General features: G+C 39.0%; 2 protein-coding genes across 2 annotated transcripts in view; one reads left to right on the top strand and one right to left on the bottom strand.

Moving 5' to 3' along the window:
- Nucleotides 1–3,175: 3,175 nt before the first annotated feature.
- LOC134660735 (transport and Golgi organization protein 11) lies at nt 3,176–4,764 on the bottom strand. The gene is made up of 4 exons (XM_063516520.1): nt 4,597–4,764; nt 4,393–4,519; nt 3,753–4,017; nt 3,176–3,646 (listed from the first exon to the last, which is right to left on the bottom strand). The coding sequence occupies exons 1-4, from the start codon at nt 4,666–4,668 to the stop codon at nt 3,439–3,441; spliced, it is 672 nt and encodes a 223-aa protein (XP_063372590.1). The 5' UTR covers nt 4,669–4,764; the 3' UTR covers nt 3,176–3,438.
- Nucleotides 4,765–5,762: 998 nt separating this feature from the next.
- Nucleotides 5,763–18,795, top strand: part of LOC134661373 (UDP-glucose:glycoprotein glucosyltransferase) — a 28,201-nt gene continuing 15,168 nt past the window's right edge. The window contains exons 1-17 of the mRNA XM_063517419.1: nt 5,763–6,163; nt 7,657–7,910; nt 8,001–8,180; nt 8,289–8,479; nt 9,812–10,016; nt 10,488–10,701; nt 11,006–11,226; nt 12,158–12,367; nt 12,647–12,829; nt 13,053–13,249; nt 13,565–13,680; nt 13,913–14,061; nt 14,314–14,499; nt 14,884–15,062; nt 15,301–15,383; nt 15,818–15,987; nt 16,372–16,511. Coding sequence (XP_063373489.1) covers nt 5,920–6,163; nt 7,657–7,910; nt 8,001–8,180; nt 8,289–8,479; nt 9,812–10,016; nt 10,488–10,701; nt 11,006–11,226; nt 12,158–12,367; nt 12,647–12,829; nt 13,053–13,249; nt 13,565–13,680; nt 13,913–14,061; nt 14,314–14,499; nt 14,884–15,062; nt 15,301–15,383; nt 15,818–15,987; nt 16,372–16,511 — 3,122 coding nt within the window. The 5' untranslated portion in view covers nt 5,763–5,919. The remainder of the gene's footprint in view (nt 6,164–7,656; nt 7,911–8,000; nt 8,181–8,288; nt 8,480–9,811; nt 10,017–10,487; nt 10,702–11,005; nt 11,227–12,157; nt 12,368–12,646; nt 12,830–13,052; nt 13,250–13,564; nt 13,681–13,912; nt 14,062–14,313; nt 14,500–14,883; nt 15,063–15,300; nt 15,384–15,817; nt 15,988–16,371; nt 16,512–18,795) is intronic.

Genomic DNA, 18,795 nt, shown 5'->3' with positions numbered 1-18,795 from the left:
AGCTTGAAAACGTCATTTTGCAAGAAAAAAAAAGTGTTGGCGGCAAATGTTCACGGTAAGTTTATTAATTAATTTAACTAGTTTAAGTTACGTTATTGGCACATACTGCAACTTAAAAGTATAGTAAACGCAATTTTAAGTGTTTTTTATAGTTTTTTCATAATAATCTTTGATAAATTTAGTGGACGAGTACTGACATACTAATTTTGAAAAATATTTAGTTTCCGACCACACGGACGGTAACTGGAACAGCTAGGTGAGTATTTGTTATGATCGTTTTACTTCAAAAGACTTATAAACTACTATATATTTTCTCTTAAAATGATGTTTCTTGCTTATAAGATTATACATTTTAGTTTTCGTCCACGATTTTGTCAGTGTTGCTTGATTAAAATCATGTTTAAAATACGTGGTCGAAAACTAAAAATAGCTTTAAATATTGTTTCAGTTTCCGTCCATGTACTATGAGTGGTGTAGACGAGATTTATTATTACATGATTACTGAGGGCGAAAATAGCAATTCGTGGATGAGTTTCGATTTTGTTCGACGAAATGAAAGAATTGAACTGAGTCCGACAATGAGACGATTCCACGAATTGCTATTCCCACCGGAGCATAGTGGTTTGCCCCAAATATGCGAGGAAATAAGTTAAAATAGGCAATTAATTATTTAAGCATCAAGCATTACTCGAATCTTAATATAAAAAATGTCAAATCTTACGATTTTCCCTCCTTAATATCTCGCGCACGATTGTGGAGCGGGCTTTAAAATAATTGAAATGTCTATGATTATTAAGCAGTATTTACACGATGTTACAAAATAGTCCTGCAAGAATGAGACATATAATTGTCTCCCTATCTCGCTCTATATCCTACAGCATGAACTGATAGCTGTACCAGGCCGTGTGGATGCTGGTTTAATAAGTATCTGTTTTTCGCTCTCACTTAAGCCCCGCATTCACACTCCTACCTTGTAGGCCGCCTCGTAGTCCGCCTCGTTGGGTAGGATTGTGTATGGGGGTTGTAGACTACGAGCCGTCCTACCGTTTAGCCGTTTGTAGGACGGCTCGTAGTCCACAACCCCCATACACAATCCTACCCAACGAGGCGGACTACGAGGCGGCCTACACGGTAGGAGTGTGAATGTGGGGCTTTATAAAACTGCGTCCTTAAAAGCCATCTCTTTCTCGCTCTCACTCATGGGTGCGGTTGTCTGTTACACGGCTTTAATGGACGTACATACGGCGGATCACCTTACACACGATCGAACGTGCGCCGGACCGCAAAGTCACGGTCCGGGCGTCTGTAAGGCCAAGCGCGCACCACGATTTTAATTTTTGCGAGACGATTTTAGAATCGCGCTGTAATTTATCGCAGAAAATTCACTGCGCGCACTGCGATGAAAAGTCGACGATTTGTTCATTCTCGACATGGATTTCGTACCAGTCGCCAGGCGTGAAACAATATGCAATCGCTGTATGACTGAGTATTTATACCACAAAGGTGATCTCCTTCTATTTCTATAATTAAACGGTCAACATCTAGCGTCTCATCTTGTGACTCCATTGGAGAAGCAGGTTCCGATATGTTGACTCTTGGAGAGCGAAATGCCGACTGAGGTCCGGGGTGCGATTTTATTATCGCAGTGCGCGCGGGGCCATACAACTCCGTATGCTGCAATTCACTTTGTGACAATGGCGTCGCGAGCAGTCGCGGAAAAATGTGACAAATCACAATTTTAAAATCGCTGCGATTTTTTTGTCGCATATGCAAAACAAAACTAAGTCGGTACTAGTAACGTACATAGCTTAAAAATAAATGATTCCTTATTATATTGATATTATATATTATAAATGCGAATGTAACACTGTTTGTCGGTCTGAGTCCTGAGGAAGGAAATATATATAAATATTTATCACGAAAATAACCATTCTACGCGGTCGAAGTCACGGGCAGAAGCTAGTAACTAACTAAGAATTATCTATATAACATAAAAACAAAAAATAAAGATAGGTATAATTGATTTTCAATGCAATAATGCACCCTACAGTACTTTTTCATACAGTGGACGAAAACTGACTCATACGTGGACGAAAAGTAGCTCACAGGCGGACGGAAACTGAAATAACCCTACTTTTTCAAAATATATTTTTTATAAAATAAACCGTAAATATTATTTAAGGTCACGTAATATTAACCTAAAATAGACAATATGAGCAATACAAACAAATATAGCACATTTAAGTAAGACTACTTAAATATTTTTTTTTAGCATTTCAAAGTAGACATCTCCTATAATTGGACGGTATCTGACACAATTACCCTACTGGGAATAAAAATTCCCAGTAGTTACCAGTGGTAAAAGGTGGGAAAAAAATTCCCAGTAGTTACCACTGGTAACAACTTGGTGGTAACTAGTGGGAATTACCAAGCTGTTGGGCTTTAAGTACAATTTTCTTAATAAAATCTCGTAACTCCATCTTTTTGTGGTTCAGAGTTTAGATTAGATATAGAATAAGAATGTGAACAATCTGATGGCTACTTTACTACTAAGCAAGTCTTAATACAAAATTTCCGGTAATGAAGTTTCTTGTGCCTCCTGTAAAATTTGGTCAGGTTGACTTACGAGAGGTTTGCGACTTTAGCCGACTATATATATGCCGATTCTACGCACGCGCACATACTGACGTTTCCGGTTTGATCGCTCGTCCGTGTAGGTTCATTGGTACAATTACCATTTTTCTGCGTGCGTTTTAAAGAAAAAAAAACTTAACTTTAGTCTAATTTTTATTGGGATAAAATCTACTCATTACATAGGAGTCATCTATACTAACAGCATAATAACTCGATTTCATTATTCAAGCATTATTATGTACATATAAAATTTATTACATCACTGTACAAGAAATCGTAATGTTCTGAAGACCACATGTTATACCTTATAACATAAATTGTTTCCTTAAGATATATAGTTTACTTGTGGCCAACTATTGTCATTGTATAAAAAAAGTTACCTAAGTACTAGTTGGTACTGAAAAAACAATATAAACAAAGAAAGAAAATACATTTATACATGTCATAGTTGTCTACTTTTACACAGGTAAGTAAAGATTGCATGCAGAACTACATTATTATACAATTGTAGAAGCCCAGAATTATCTGAATCGTCATAATGGAGTATAAAGTAGGTATGCAACGCAATAAAACTTTCACCTTATCCGTTGTTTTCTATAAATGTTACGGCAATCTACGGAACATTACATTTCTAAACAAAATTACTCATTTTCAAACTGACCAGATCTAGTAAATTTCATTTAAGGCAGTAGTACATTTTCGAATTCCATTTTCACATTTAAATAAAAAATGACCTAGACCTCTTTAATGCATTTTAAAATCGACATCTACATGGGAAATTGAAGTAATACCTTGTATAACTTATTAGGATCGGTTAAGCCAAGCAATAACTTTGAACAACAAGTAAGCAATACCAATAGCGTAAGCTATCTTCTCCTTTTGCTGTCTCTGTAATTGCTCAGCTTCAATCGACATTACGCGTCTATTTAATTTGACTATCTGTCGTCGTAAATGCACCATCTCTTCAGCAGTGGAGAGACCTTCGCCAGCCCCCATTGGAGGTGTTGGATCTCTGCAGTAAAAATACTTATGTTAATAATTAAATGTGTCATCATCTTCAAGTGTTGAAATGAAAAATATTTTGTTTAGAATGAATACATCATTTATTTTGAAGTTACCTTAGAACAAGCCTTGATTCTGTCATAGTTGAGTCATTAAAATGATCGACATGTGGTTGTGACAGGGCACCGTCCGCTTGAGATCTGTACAGTCTTATATTCCTGGGAGGAGAGTTAGGCATACTCTCCTGAAAGTCATCAGCTGATGGGAAGTAGTGCTGATCGAGAGTGATCACACGAGGAGGCGTGTTCACTCGGATCATCCCTGGATCAGTGGGGAGTACAGCATTATCTAGCTGAATTTCTCGAGGCGGAGCTTTGGTACCTAGACATGACAACATTTTCCATCCAAATCATCTATGTATTCATATATGTTATAATACCAGTACTGGTCTTGTACTTGTATATTGATTAAGGGAAATATTTCATATGTTCACCTAATTTGCTATTTCACAAAATGAAAAAAATTATGACTATTAGACCTAACAGATCACTTAAGTTCCAAGAGAATATCAAGGTACGCTTCCATTTTTATAATTTACTTCTGAACAATCTATGTTAATCCAATGTCTGTTTTTCCATTTTTCTCAGAGAAGCTAAATAATATAAATTTCTCCAATTGTGTTCCTTCCCTTCATCTTCTATAAACCAGCGTACTTAATTGTAATTAAAAATAAGTAGATTGAAAGACAATATTCACCAATGTGCTGATCTTGCCCAACTACAAGTATCCTTTCTGGTACCTTCATATCAAATTTTTCATTGGCATAGTCCCATCCTGTTCCCAAACCGTTTTGGGTTTCGTCATCCATTATGTCACCAGTTGCCTAGAAACCGAAGACGTTTTAAGTGTTTTAGATAGCTTCCAAATCAAACCAAATAGTTAATAGAACTGCTTGTATACCTTTATCCTTTGTGGTACGGTCATCTTGTGGCTAATGAGTCGAGCGTAGGCTTCATCGGAAGTGTACTGCATCTTATTGGTATTCCAATTACTTCTGTAGGTTCTTCGTGGTCTTCAATTCAAAATATATAGAGCCAGAACTTAAAAAAGCAACCTAAAAATAAAGATACAAATTAATCGATGTCTCTACTTAATAGATGCGAAACTGCTCAACGGGTCATTGCACAGTTGAAAAACAAAATATATGGTATCGCGCCATAACACACGCGTACAATTTATAATTACTTCATTTCAAATTTATCAAAATTACTTCTGTGAGATAAGAGAAGTGAAAGACAGTAGGCAAATCTATTGTAATGACCGAAGGTTGGTTGAACTTGGTTTGGTTTGGTTGGCTGGGCTGTCTGCCTGGATTTGATGGGTGGTGCGAGTGACTGATTGAATGAAAATGGAATGAACCATGGAATGAAAATGGAATGAAAGCATTCGTCAAGACATAGACAAGTTAAGTGGTATCCAGACGTGACTGATCAAATCAGTCGGTTTGATCAGGCAAATAATTGGCCAATCTCATCTAGCGTCCACACGTACACAAATTAAATCACCAATTTGCAATCCATAGACAATTACTATGAAATTGGCATTTTTGTGTCCGCACCTGCAGATTTGATCGGGGAATCAAATTGGTATTTGCGTCCGCACGGTCTGATTCGATCGGAGAATTTCATCAGATTGGCAAAAAATTGTGCCGTCTGGATACCACTTTAGGAAAATACAAAAAATATATATCTTTTTCTCGCTCTCACTTAAAGCCCTAACACACTACCGCACCGCACCAAAGTCAAGGTCGTGACGGTAAACAGTGCGGTAGTGTGTTGTAGCCGTTTATAATTTATATTTGGTCAGCGCAGGGATATCGTGCCATAGTAAATTTGAATTTCGCGCCTTTTTTTACTGACTAGGTTTGGTTGACTAGCTTTATATACAATATTTATTCATATAAGAAGATCCAAAAATAACTGCCGTTTATTGTTTATAATATAATAAAAGTAGTAGTATAAACCAAAGAAAATAATACTCTGTATAATCATACAACGATAACTTGAAACGGAACGTAATTAGTTTTGTAATGTCATGTATGATGCTGATTGGTTGGTGATAAACGCCTTCAACGCGGAGTTGAAAGAACTAAAGAAGCAAAATTTCATTCTTACCACGTTAATACGTGTAATTAAAATGTATTACGTGTTTTAATTTGTACATTCAATTATTTTAGCGTTCTAATATTGGTTAAGTAACCAATAATTTGGTTTTTTGTAAACAATGACAGCCTCCGGCTTCAGAGTTTGGGTAGTTATTTTAGCCCTTGTTATTGTTACTTCGGCACATTTAAATCCTAAAAGGGATGAGAAAAAAGCGAAGTCAGTCACTAGTTTCGTAAGTGCTAAATGGGAAGCAACACCAATTGTTCTAGAGCTTGCTGAATATCTTGCTACTGAAAGCTCTGACTTGTTCTGGTCATTTGTGGATGGTATAAATTCGTTGAAATCTAGTCTTGAAGACTTAGGTAAGTAACTCACTCGTTATTATTTTCTAGTCATATTTAACCTATATAAACTTAAGAGATTAAGTAGTTAACGTGGTTTTTAGGGTTCCGTAGCCAAATGGCAAAAAACGGAACCCTTATAGATTCGTCATGTCTATCTGTCTGTCCTTCTGTCCGTCTGTCCGTCTGTCTGTCCGTCCGTATGTATGTCACAGCCACTTTTCTCCGAAACTATAAGAACTATACTGTTGAAACTTGGTAAGTAGATGTATTCTGTGAACCGCATTAAGATTTTCACACAAAAATAGAAAAAAAACAATAAATTTTTGGGGTTCCCCATACTTCGAACTGAAACTGAAAAATTTTTTTTATCAAACCCATACGTGTGGGGTATCTATGGATAGGTCTTCAAAAATGATATTGAGGTTCCTAATATCATTTTTTTCTAAGCTGAATAGTTTGCGCGAGAGACACTTCCAAAGTGGTAAAATGTGTCCCCCCCCCCTGTAACTTCTAAAATAAGAGAATGATAAAACTAAAAAAAATATATGATGTACATTACCATGTAAACTTCCACCGAAAATTGGTTTGAACGAGATCTAGTAAGTAGTTTTTTTTATAGTCATAAATCGCCTAAATACGGAACCCTTCATGGGCGAGTCCGACTCGCACTTGGCCGCTTTTTAAATTATCAACCCTTCAAGTCCTAGCACAAAAAAAATTGAAACCTCCATATGAATTCCAGATGTTTTTGATTCTTTATAAATTTTCTATAATTTTAAATAACCTGATATAGCGTTAGTGAGACTCAGTTTATCTGCTAGCCTTACATTGCAACAGTGGGAGTTGAGGTTAAGCCAAAGCACAGCCAAAGTGTGGAGACCTGCAGATGCGATATCGCGTCGGCAGAAAGGTTCCCTCTATGTCTCACCAAGGTGATATTGCACACGCCATTTCATGAAAATGTATGAAACCTCTGGGACACGAGGTTTTTGAATGCCTCTGCCTTGCCTGTGTCTATGCCTGGAACTCGAAGGATGGACTAATATTCACAAAAACTCTGTCATATAAGAATTATGAACTTAATATTAATTTCCACTGTGCTTCCTTAATTGCTATCATGTCATGGTTGAAAAAAAAAATGTAATTTTTTTTATTGAAATAATTGCTTTGGCTAATGTATTCATTTATAAATTGTTTGGATGACAACAGATTAACAGATGTAATCCACTAAGGCCCACTTGCACTATCCCACAAAACCGGGTTAAGTGATTTAACCGTTAACCAAGTGTCAAATTGTACTGTTAACCATGGTAACTCCAGGTTAAACCTGTTAACCCCAGGTTAGTGAAATGGTGCAAGTGGGCCTATGTTGTAGCTGTTCCACTTCATATTCAGTTTTCCAGTTTGTGTACCGTCTAGGAAACCTTTTTTAATATTTAAATCTTATCTCTTAATAGGCTGCAGTCCCAAGTTCAGTTTACTGCATTTTCTTTATTGAAATGTTTTTACAGAGACTGATAAAGAAATTTACAATGCATGCCTTGGTGTCGCCAGCTCCTTGCTGGCGCCAGCACAGTTACGAATGGCTAAACTGGCATTGTCCATGCATACCACGTCACCGACTGTCCGAATGTTTGATGAGATTGCGGCACAGAATGGGGCCAAGAGTGTTGCTTGCCCTACTTTTGTTTCCATAGCTTCAAGACAAGTTTGTGATAATGATGTGTTACATGATATTCTCAAATCATATAACAAATATGAACCTGTAAGTGTGTTGTTATATGTATTGGATTTAATTAAACATGATTAGGTATATCTAATGCCTAAAGTACTGTAATAAATTTAACTTTTACAGGAAGAACACAGGTTGGAGACCTATTTGCTGGACCATTCTTATCCAAGCAGTGATAACAAAACTCTTACTGCAATATTGTATGGAGAGCTTGGGTCCAAAGAATTTACTAGCAAACATAACATCTTGACAGAGTATGCAGACAGAGGTGTAATCAATTATATTGTCAGGTGGAATGTTAAGGTTGGCTATATTATGAACTGATTTATACTTACACTTCTTGCTTTTACTTGAAAGTTTTATATTTATGTATTTTTTTTATAATAATGTACTTGAACACTTTGTTTTTAGACTAGTGGTAAGCCCAAACTTCGACTATCTGGTTATGGAGTTGAACTACAACTGAAAAGTACTGAATATAAAAGTCAAGATGACTCTACTCCTAAGGAATCTGAGAGCAATGAAGCTTCTCAAGCTAATGAGGAGGAGGACGAGAATGACCCACAAAATCAGATTGATGGATTTAACTTTGGAAGATTAAAGTAAGTGATTTCTAATTGTTGGTACAAGATATAGATAACTAGCGACCCGCCCGGGCTTCGCACGTGTTAACAAATTATACATAAACATTCTTCTGGAATCACTCTATCTATTTAAAAAAACCGCATCGTAATCCGTTGCGTAGTTTTAAAGATCTAAGCATACATAGGGACAGACAGACAGCGGGAAGCGACTTTGTTTCATACTATGTAGTGATTAAATAAATAAACAATACATAAATAAATATTAGGGGACATCTTACACGGATCAACCTAACCCAAACTAAGCAAAGTTGTACTATGGGTGCTAGAGGACGATATACATACTTATATAGATAAATATATACTTATACATACTTATATATACATAGAAATACCCATGACTCAGGAACAAATATTTGTGTTCATCACACAATAATATTCTTCCCTCAACTTCTCATGGAAACCATTGTAACAAGCCTAAATTCAATGAGGTTGTGTTGGTTTTTACTGACTTACTATGATTATGTATTAGATTTATGTTTATCGTAACATTACTTTGTCTCTAAAGTGAAATGTGGCTTACATTTCAGCTAAATCAGAACTGGTTTAATACCTATTTAGTTTTGATTGGATTACAAAAAACAGACACTGGTACAAGACATGAAATAAAATAAAAGCCCGTAAAAATTAAAATCACAAATCTGATTATTATCAACCTAGACAACCTAGTCAATCTTTAGCTAAGCTTGTAAAATGTACCTAAGTTAATTTTAGTGTTTATGTAGCATTGTAAAGAATTTTTCTATAAAGACTGATTGTTACTATTTAATTGTTAATTTGCAGATAATGTTTAATTTTTGTCATACTTTTCTACACCGATTTCAGCACGTTAATTTCAAATAAATCACAAATCTGTCAGCAGTAACTATTTGGCTTTTTTTTAAAGATTTATTTTTCTATGTAATCAATGTAATCATTTAAAATTATATATTTATAGTAGATCAGTTTTAGTAATTCTGAAACATACTTCATATTGTATTAGACTCCGTCTAAGCTAAGCACAGATTTGAATCTATTCTATCTATAGATAAAAGTGAGGCAGTGTCCCTAGGAATGTCATTCAAGTGTATACTTTGTACTTGTACGATATGTTCTACAATTGAAAGAGATTTCAAAATGAGTTACTATAAACATCTTATTTTCATAACAAATGGACATTCATATTGATGAGATTGACACACTTTCTTGTCATTGCTTGTGCCATGCACAGTTGTCGTGGTCCGACTAGTAATAGATTACGCATATATTTTCTCCGATCGATAAGAAGCCGGCTAACAATATGTTCACGTTTAGGAATCTGTTTCCTGCTCTGCGTACGCCGCTGGAGCGTTTTCGCCGGCACTTGTCCGAGTCGAGCGAAGAGCTGGCGCCTCTGAAGGTGTGGCAAATGCAAGCACTGAGCATGCAGGCGGCCGCCGCGGTGGCCGATGCAGCTGATGCTGGGGGCGATGAGCCACTCAGGGTTCTCGCTTCCATTGCGCAAAACTTTCCTATGCAGGTAAATGTTATATACAAGTCAAAGTTTACCATTTCCTACGAATGATGCTATCTTAAAAAAAAATAACCCACCAAAATGACAAACAATCAAGACGATAGAGACCCCATTTAAACAACTATACAACACTAATTCTCTATGTAGTCTAAGTTATAAACGGAAATTGCTCTCTTATCTCCCTCTTTGCATATTCTTAATAAACAACATTCATTTTCTTGTTGTATCCATATTTTATTTGTTTCCGACCCACTGGATAAAAAAGGAGAGAGAGTCTGTAACCTCAAGGAGTTCTGAAAATAAAAACTTATATATGAAAAAAAAAATCAGCCTTGTTTAGTGTCCCACTGCTGGGCTAAGGATAGAATTCGGGGCAATTCGGATAGAATGCGTCCAAGTCGTCCCGCCATCCTTTTTCGGTTTGCCGGTTTGCCCCGGCTTGCACCAGATGGTGTTAATTTAAATCAATATTTTTAGACGAAGTCGCTGATACACGTGAACGTGCCGCGCTCGTTCCGCGACGAGGTGCTGTACAACCAGGACGTATGGGCGTCGTCGCTGGGGCTGCGCGCCGCGGAGCCGCTGCTGCTGGTGTCGGGCGCGCAGTACGACGCCGAGGACGTGGACGTGCTGGCGCTGCTGGCCGCGCTGCGCGAGGACATCGGCCCCATGAACACGTTGCACGCGCTCGGTACTACTGGGGCGCCTCCAGACCTCCACCATATTTATTTAATAATATTACTTCTTATAATTAAATGTGTTGCGCAAACGGTGCTGTACAACTAGGACGTGTGGGCGTCGTTGCTGGCTGTATAATTTTTGGTGCCAAGACAAAAAAAATGGGATCAAGGAATGGAAATCTTCTTCTTTACCATAATTTTACACCTTTAATTCGGAGGTGTTTAGAGTAACGTCATCACTTTCCCGCGAAGTAGGCATAATGGATGTCGACTTCTGAAAAGTGTCCACGAAATCTAACTGTACCTTATTTACAGGTCTGTCAAAAAAACTGATCAACACCCTAATGTCCATGGAAGTGGGCGAGTCGTTCACCTGGGAGGAGTACGGGCTGGACATCCGAGACACGGCGGTGACGTGGCTCAACGACCTGGAGTCCGACGAGCGCTACCGCCGCTGGCCCTCTTCCTACATGGAGCTGTTGAGGCCGACCTACCCTGGCATGCTCAGGAATCTTAGGAGGAATATTTACAATTACGTCAGTTGAAATCGAATAGTATATTATATCGCTAGTGTGCAAAATATGTCACTGTCACGAGTCCCGAGATTTATTTTACGCACAATAACTTACTTTATACAAAAACACTCACACAGTAAGATGAATTATTTTGATACAATTTACTTTTGAGAGAAATAGTAGGCGCGCCGGTTTATTTTAGAATTTTTGGGGTTCACATTTAACGGTATGAAGGTCAATTGGCAAAATACAAAATATTTAAAGTTTTAGAACATCCAAAACCTTTGTTGTGATGTACCGTCATAAAAAAAGTAAAAAAAAATGGAAAAGTAAAAACATTAGTAACACTCACGTAATATACTTTTATATAATAACTGTACCTACATATATTAATAGTAGATCACAAGGGAGCCTAATGACATTTAGTTATTAAGCTTAGAAACAAATTGAAAGTGGAAAAATTCACTGTCTTTCGGTTGGGTGGGTTTGTCTGTGGGTGTTGGTTTTGGGTGTGTCGGGTGGGATATATATTGTACACATCGAATCGTAACTGTGTTATGATTGACGAAAGTACCATTGATCCAAAAAACCTACGGTTCGGGCTGGGAATGAAATCCTTGCCGCATTAAGATAACATGCATGGCTTAGGTATTCATATTCATTCATATTCATATTCATATTTTTATTGATAAAAGTAATTACACGTCAAGATTTGTTACATACAATTGGATTACATTTAACTAAATGTAAATTATATAATCGTTTCAATACAAATGTCAATTTCATTATTACAAATTTAAAATCCAAGTACACAGGTACAATGGAGACATTAGAAAAATGCAATAAATAATAACTTATGATCTATTTACTTATTTACATTGTGTGCGTGGATCGATGACACCTTATCGAAAAATATTGTATTGTAATACTGGTGACTGTCGATTGTTTGTAGGTGATAGTAGTGGACCCGACATCGTTGGCCTCGGGGCCGCCGCTGAAGCTGGGCGAGACGTTACTGAAGCACGCGACGCCGGTGCGCGTGGGGCTGGTGCTCGCGCCGGCCGCCGGTGACGTCGCGCTTACTTCCGCCGTGCGTTCCGCTTTCAACTTCGTGGCGCAGGAGAAGAACTCTAACAAGGAGGCCTTCTACTTCCTTACTCAGGTAAAACTAGCCACAACCGCGGCCTTCACAATGGTCTGTGCACACCGGATGCGTGTGCGCTTGAATATTGGAGATGTGCACGCGTACTTCATGTGGAAACCGGTGTGTCTCTCGTAAGGATCAGCATAACATTATTACAACGCGCACGTGTACGTGTACAAATAGTCGATGGGCACCGGTCTGGAAGGTAACGGTTTAATTTCCTATACCTAGAATAACTAAACTATTACCCAACTCTTATGTAAAAGGAGTGTTACATAAAAATATTCTATTTTGCAGCTCGTCCACTCGACTCAAAACGAACCAATGAACATTGAACACGTAAAGACGAACTTGAAGAAATATGTGAGTTCTAGTGAGAGCAATATAGATGACATTATTTCTGAAGATTCCGAGTATAACTTCGGCAGCCAGTTAGCTGAAGAATTTGTATCCAAAATTGGCACCAATAAGTACCCACAGGTAAGAATATGTGGACGATTGAACAATTTTCTAAAAGCCATTGCACATGGCAGGTCTGTTGTAGATCTACCTTTTAACTGATGCGTTGGTAAGAAGTTATTATGGTCAACTTACATACCTTGCCTGCATGAAGCTAATTTGTATTATATAACTTTCTACAAAAAATCACTGAGCAACTTTTTACACTCTCTGCCGTGGAATTAGTCATCTGTTAAATTTGTAGGTGTTGATAAACGGTGTGCCGCTGTGGGACGACGGGCCGACGGCCGCGACGGGCTCCGTGGAGCTGCTGGAGGAGGCGCTGGTGTCGGCGCTGTCGCGGCACACGGGCCGCTTCCAGCGCGCCGTGTTCAGGGGCGAGCTCTCCGACATGGACGATGCCGTTGATTTCCTTATGAAGCAGTCGCATATCATGCCCAGGTGAGATCGTATACAGACTTATAGCTGGTCAACCAAATCATGTCAATAAAAAAAGGCGCGAAATTCAAATTTTCTGTGGGACGATATCCCTTCGCGCCTACATTTTTCAAATTTGCCGTCTTTTTCTACTGTCAAGATCTGGTTGACCAAGTATAGTATTGTTACCAAAAATACTAGCGTAAACTACGCCGTGCTAGGCTTTGGTGGATGTAAGTCACAGAATTTTGTCTCTGATGCTACGGCTGCTTATTTGTACTGTTAATAAACTGGCCAGCATAAGTTTCAATGAGTAACTCATGTTTCTCCTTTTCACAGGTTAAACAAACGTATCCTCAGCTCCGAACCCTCCCAGTACTTGGACTTGTCGGGTGTGCCTGCTTCTAGTGAATTTTTCACAGAAGAAAAAGTTCACAGAATGTTACAATTGACAGGTATATTCGTTTGGAATATTATTAGTGCTCTGAATGAATTATGAAGATTTAATATTAGTGGTTGGCTGGCGAGTGGCTTGTGTGAAATTTTCACACATTCACAACAGATTTTTGCCGGAATTATCTAATTCCCGAAATGATACTAAATATTCTAGATCCACAGTTGTAATGTCTAATGTCATCTTGACCATTGAACGTTTTGGTGTACACGTATGAGGTTTGTTTGTTCTAGGACGCGACGCTATAGCGACCGCCCTGCCGCTCCTCAGATATTTCGCCAAGTCTGGCAAGCCGGAGCAGATCACGCAAACTATCTGGGTCACTGGCGATCTCAACCAAAAACTTTCGAGGGAACTGCTAAAGAATGCTATTACTTTCATGGTATGAATGCTATTAATTTTGAATGTGACCCAAAAAAACCTTGTCAAGAAATTCTTGGAATAATTTTCTTACTTCTGCGAACAAACTGTAATGCAGTTTGGCAGATCATAATCTTCCTCGCGTTGTCCATTGTCCCGACATTTGTAATATAACAACCATAAAAATGCATGTTGGTCAATTAAATTTTTATAAAATTACGAGTAAGTGATCCACGTGTCAAAAAATGTTGACTGACCCGATTTGTAATTGCAGAGAGATTCACGTGGAGTGCGCGTGGCCTTCATTCCAAACGTGGACGGGTCGTCCAGAGCGGACCAGTCTCTCAACAAGGTGGTGCTGGCGGCGCTGACGGCGCTCGACCCTGCCAAGGCCACCAAATACGTCACGCAGCTCTTGGAAGACGAGGGCTGCCACGAAAGACAGGATTGCGATATATTGGTGAGTGAAAAATAAACCGTACTAACGTAATCAAACCATTATTGACAAACCTTCAAAAAGAGATGGCTTGGTCTTGCCTTCTGTCACAATAGTGCCATATTACAAAATAAATTCTGATTTATTATTCTGGTACTAAAACAACTGTTCTGTACTATTCCGTAATATCTAGCCAAAGACGACAAAAAAATCACGATTGTTCGATGGGGTCCTTTGACTCGCGCCAAAAAACCGACAAAATAGGGAGCGATGGGTATGACTAGGAGCATGGCGAGCGGCATGAGGAGTAACGTGGCCAGACTACGTCCCTGGCTTCTTCCCTCGCCACTTCCCATGCCACTAGTCCAGTGTGTGGCGTGGCCGGGGTGTAAGAGAGTGTCGTTACAGCCGGAGTTGGTGCCCGCGCTGAACCGCTACGCGTGGGTGCTGAAGGCGTCGCGGGTGCTGTGCGCGCGCAGCATGAAGCTCCGCGCCGGCGCGCGCGCCGTCCTGCACAACGCTCGTCTCATCGGCCCGCTGGACGGGGACGAGCGGTTCACGCTTGACGATTTCGTGCTACTAGAGAGGTACATACTAGCAGAACTATGCCATTATACAAAAAATATGTGCACAGATTATACTACTTATTACTTGAATCACGTACTAGAACATTATTTACTGCAGGGGCCTATGTCTCAAACGGTATGGCAGTCCATATGCAAGTTTGTGGGTGTCGATAGTCTGATAATATTCTATAAACCACCCCTAATTACGGACGATATAGTTAAGTAGAAAATACTGATTTGAGTTTTTTTTGTATTACAGATTTAGCAGCAACATGTATGCCGATAAATTAGCAGAAATATTTGATAAGAAAAAAACTGTAACAAATGAAGTTACCGATGATGGTAAGTGGTAATCAGTATAACACAGTACCTTGTACCTTATATTCACTACTTGCTTTTAGTAGCAAATGGATGAACTCGCCGCGCCAATACATGTACGAAACGGACAAGTACCATTCTAATGTCAGTGTAGGTTCGAATTGGGCTGACACGGTTTTATTTAAATAAATAATATCAGGAATTTGCCCATAAAATGGTTAGTATAAGTAAACGGCCCTTAGATTTAGACCATAGGTACATCAACGTTATGGTTTATGGTAAATGAAATCAATGTTCTCGAAGAGCTCTAAATTTTGTTAGCAAGCCTATAACCGGGTTTAATTTGTCTACGAGTATTCACTTAAGCGCCAAAAAATATTTAAACCTATGATTGTAAAAGTTAAAAGTGTAAGCATACACATTTTATAGTTGCCTAATAATTTTGATAATTTGTATAGACGAAGAGGAATACGACGTATCGAAGCTGAGCGCGGACGAGATGCTGAAGGCGGTGGCGGTGCTGGCGGCGCGCAGCCCGCGCGCGCGCACGCCGCTGCCCGCGGGGCTGCGCGCCGACCACTCGCTCGTGGAGCTGCCGCCGCTGCACGCAGGCGAGGCCGCCATCGAGGTTGTATTCATTATATATGTAGACGAGGAGGACGACGTGCACTTAGTGTTCCTTCCTTACACAGTGTAATCGAACACAATATTACTTAGTATTCTTTCTGCCATAAGCTCTTAACATTTATTGCAATTCCATGTGTAACACGTTTTGTTATCTCCAAAAAAAAATACCTGAATGTGGGCGGCCGATCGTTCTACATCACCCAAACGCGTTGGCTCCGAATGAGAATGAATTCTTTTCTAGAAAGAATAGTTCTTTTCTGCTTTTTATACTCGTTGTCACGATTTTTTCTTCGAGTTTATACAACTATTATAGAACCAGAGCTATTTTATACAACATTGGGTTTGCTTGGTAATGTACGAGTGTAACATTTGGTGTTATGTGCAGATCGTGGCAGTGCTGGACCCCGCGTCGACCGCGGCGCAGCGCGTGGCGCCGCTGCTGCTGGTGCTGCGGCGCGTCGTCAACTGCCGCGTCAAGCTCTTCCTCAACCCGCAGGACAAGAACTCCGACATGCCCCTCAAGAGGTAAATGCACAGCCTAACCAAGCTTGCGGGCGCAATAGTACATTGTTGCCGAAGGATGGAAAGAAAGGCATTTTCTGACGAGGTACCTAGATGCCACGCCGAGGCTTGCCGAGGCCTGGCAAAAAGTCCCGAGTCAGAAAATGCCTGTTTCCACCGAGGTATACATAGTGCTTTTCTCTAACTTGTAAGGAAATAATATAATAATTTAGGTAATGTGGCATACATTATGTACACGTTCGTTCCGCGTAGTTGCGCACCGCGCTCCCGGCAGCGGCGCGCAGCGGACAGAAATGGAATTAGTATCGGTTATTTTACTCCAAGGAGTAAAATGAATCATACGAATTTCATTTTTGACCGCTCCTTCCGCGCCGTGAGCGCGGGGGCCGTGCGTTGTCGTCGCTGGGATAAAATTTAGGCTCTTATCGTTTTCGATTTACGAACAAAATGCGACCATTTCCGAGCATTGTAGTAATAAAATTATCTTTTTCTCAAAAATGGACGGCAAAGTCGACGTTGCCGGTTAAAAAATAGGTCGCGAAGTGCGTAGTTTATGGTCATTCAAAAAATTAAAAAGTTAAAAACATTGCAGTCTCGATTTCGGGACTGCAATGTCGCATACAAATTCCATTATTTAACGAGTTCCAAACTTTTTAAAACTTCAAATGGCCATATCAAATGAAGGCATAGGTCCCTTAAACAGCCAAACAGATGATCAGCACTTATTATTATAAAGCCTATAACAGACTATCGCACCGCACCGCGACCTTGGAGCGTCGCACCCATAAGTGAGAGCGAGAAACAGATATCTCTTTCTCGCTCTCACTTATGGGTGCGACGCTCCAAGGTCGCGGTGCGGTGCGATAGTCTGTTACAGGCTTAATGTTGGTACCGCGACTATTTAGGTGTCTCAAATAGGTTGGCGTATTTTCAGCAGAAAAATACACTTCTTTTTTTTTAAAGGCGGCAAGCTAATTTTTTTAATGGTTGTATTTTTTTCTGTGAAAATAAATGGAAAATTAGAACGTTGCTTCTGTAAGTTCTGTAAAATATTTCTATTTCTTGCACCATTTTTGAGAAAAGCACTATATATGACTCGGCTGGAAGGCTACTTGCTGGCTTCGGATTCAATTAAACGGACTCCCAAGGTCGTCCGTTTAAAACGAATCCTCAGCCTGCAAGTAGCTACTTCCGAACCTCGACAATAATGTACTATTAATGTATTAACATTAAAAGCCTGTTACACTATCGCATTGGGAAACTAAAAAATGTTGTAAGACTAATTGAATTAAAAAAAAAAAACACTCCCTTTGGTCGTGTTTTAATTGCGAATTTCCTATTGTTCGCACTTGTATCGTAATGTACTATTACAGTACATACATATGGTACTACTTAACCGTACTAGTGCGGTAATTAGCACTTTACGTGCCCATGTCGAAAATGTATATGGCTATAATACCCCGCAACGGAGCTAGCAAAACCGTTGCATATGACAGTTTTGTGTCAGGGTTGGCGATTATGATGAACATTTTGCTTTAGGTAACTTTATTGTATGTAAGATTAATAAAATTGATCGAGAACCTTGTTGACCCTCTTCCGACATAACCCGGTTTAATTTACTGTCAAATAATATAAATTAACAGGTCAATGCCAATATTTTGCATTTCTTTCAAATTTCATTGATTGAAAATATTGGTGTGTTTGAAAACAAAGAAAAAATATTTTTTGTACTTTAGTTTATGCACTAGTAGTGATAACCCTGACGTACAACTGCTACAGATTTGCTAGCTCGGTTGCGAGGTATGATTATTATGTACTGAAAAACGTTGTACGATACACGTGCGAATAGCTAATTCGCAAGTCGTGTCGATTTAAAGATAAAGATAGTTTACTTTTCAAGTAGGCAAGTTACAATGCACTTATGAACGTCAAATAATGCTATGCTGGCACTAACCACACACTTCTGACCCGAGAAGATATAAATCTCTCCTAAATTGTAGGAGCGGTGGCGGGACGCATCTTTTCAAAACATTACATCTTATAATCACATGTAACCAGTTCTCAATAAATACGAAGACCCTTTTTTTGATTAAAAAAAATTTTATATTTATAATGGGTCTGATATGTTTGACTCTGACTACATTTATTAATTCTGTTCAACAAAAAATATGTCTTAGCAAACGTTGTGCTTTGTTGGCGATCAGTTTTCGTAATAATTGTGACTCAAAATGTTCGCATGTCATGCCGAATATTCGGTCGCCGCATTTTCGGCGCTTCGGCCGAGAGA

Source organism: Cydia amplana, chromosome Z (assembly GCF_948474715.1).
Source record: "Cydia amplana chromosome Z, ilCydAmpl1.1, whole genome shotgun sequence".
In the NCBI taxonomy this organism is placed as follows: Eukaryota; Metazoa; Arthropoda; class Insecta; order Lepidoptera; family Tortricidae; genus Cydia; species Cydia amplana.
Note: the sequence above shows the minus strand (reverse complement) of the source record. Positions and strands in the feature narration are given on the sequence as shown.

Excerpts from the sequence above, each read along its gene's own strand:
- LOC134660735 (XM_063516520.1), bottom strand. The coding sequence starts at position 4,668 with ATGCAGTACACTTCCGATGAAGCCTACGCTCGACTCATTAGCCACAAG. Across the intron at positions 4,520-4,596 it reads CCGTACCACAAAGGATAAAG|GCAACTGGTGACATAATGGA; the intron begins GTATACAAGCAG and ends TTCGGTTTCTAG. Across the intron at positions 4,018-4,392 it reads TGGGCAAGATCAGCACATTG|GTACCAAAGCTCCGCCTCGA; the intron begins GTGAATATTGTC and ends TGTCATGTCTAG.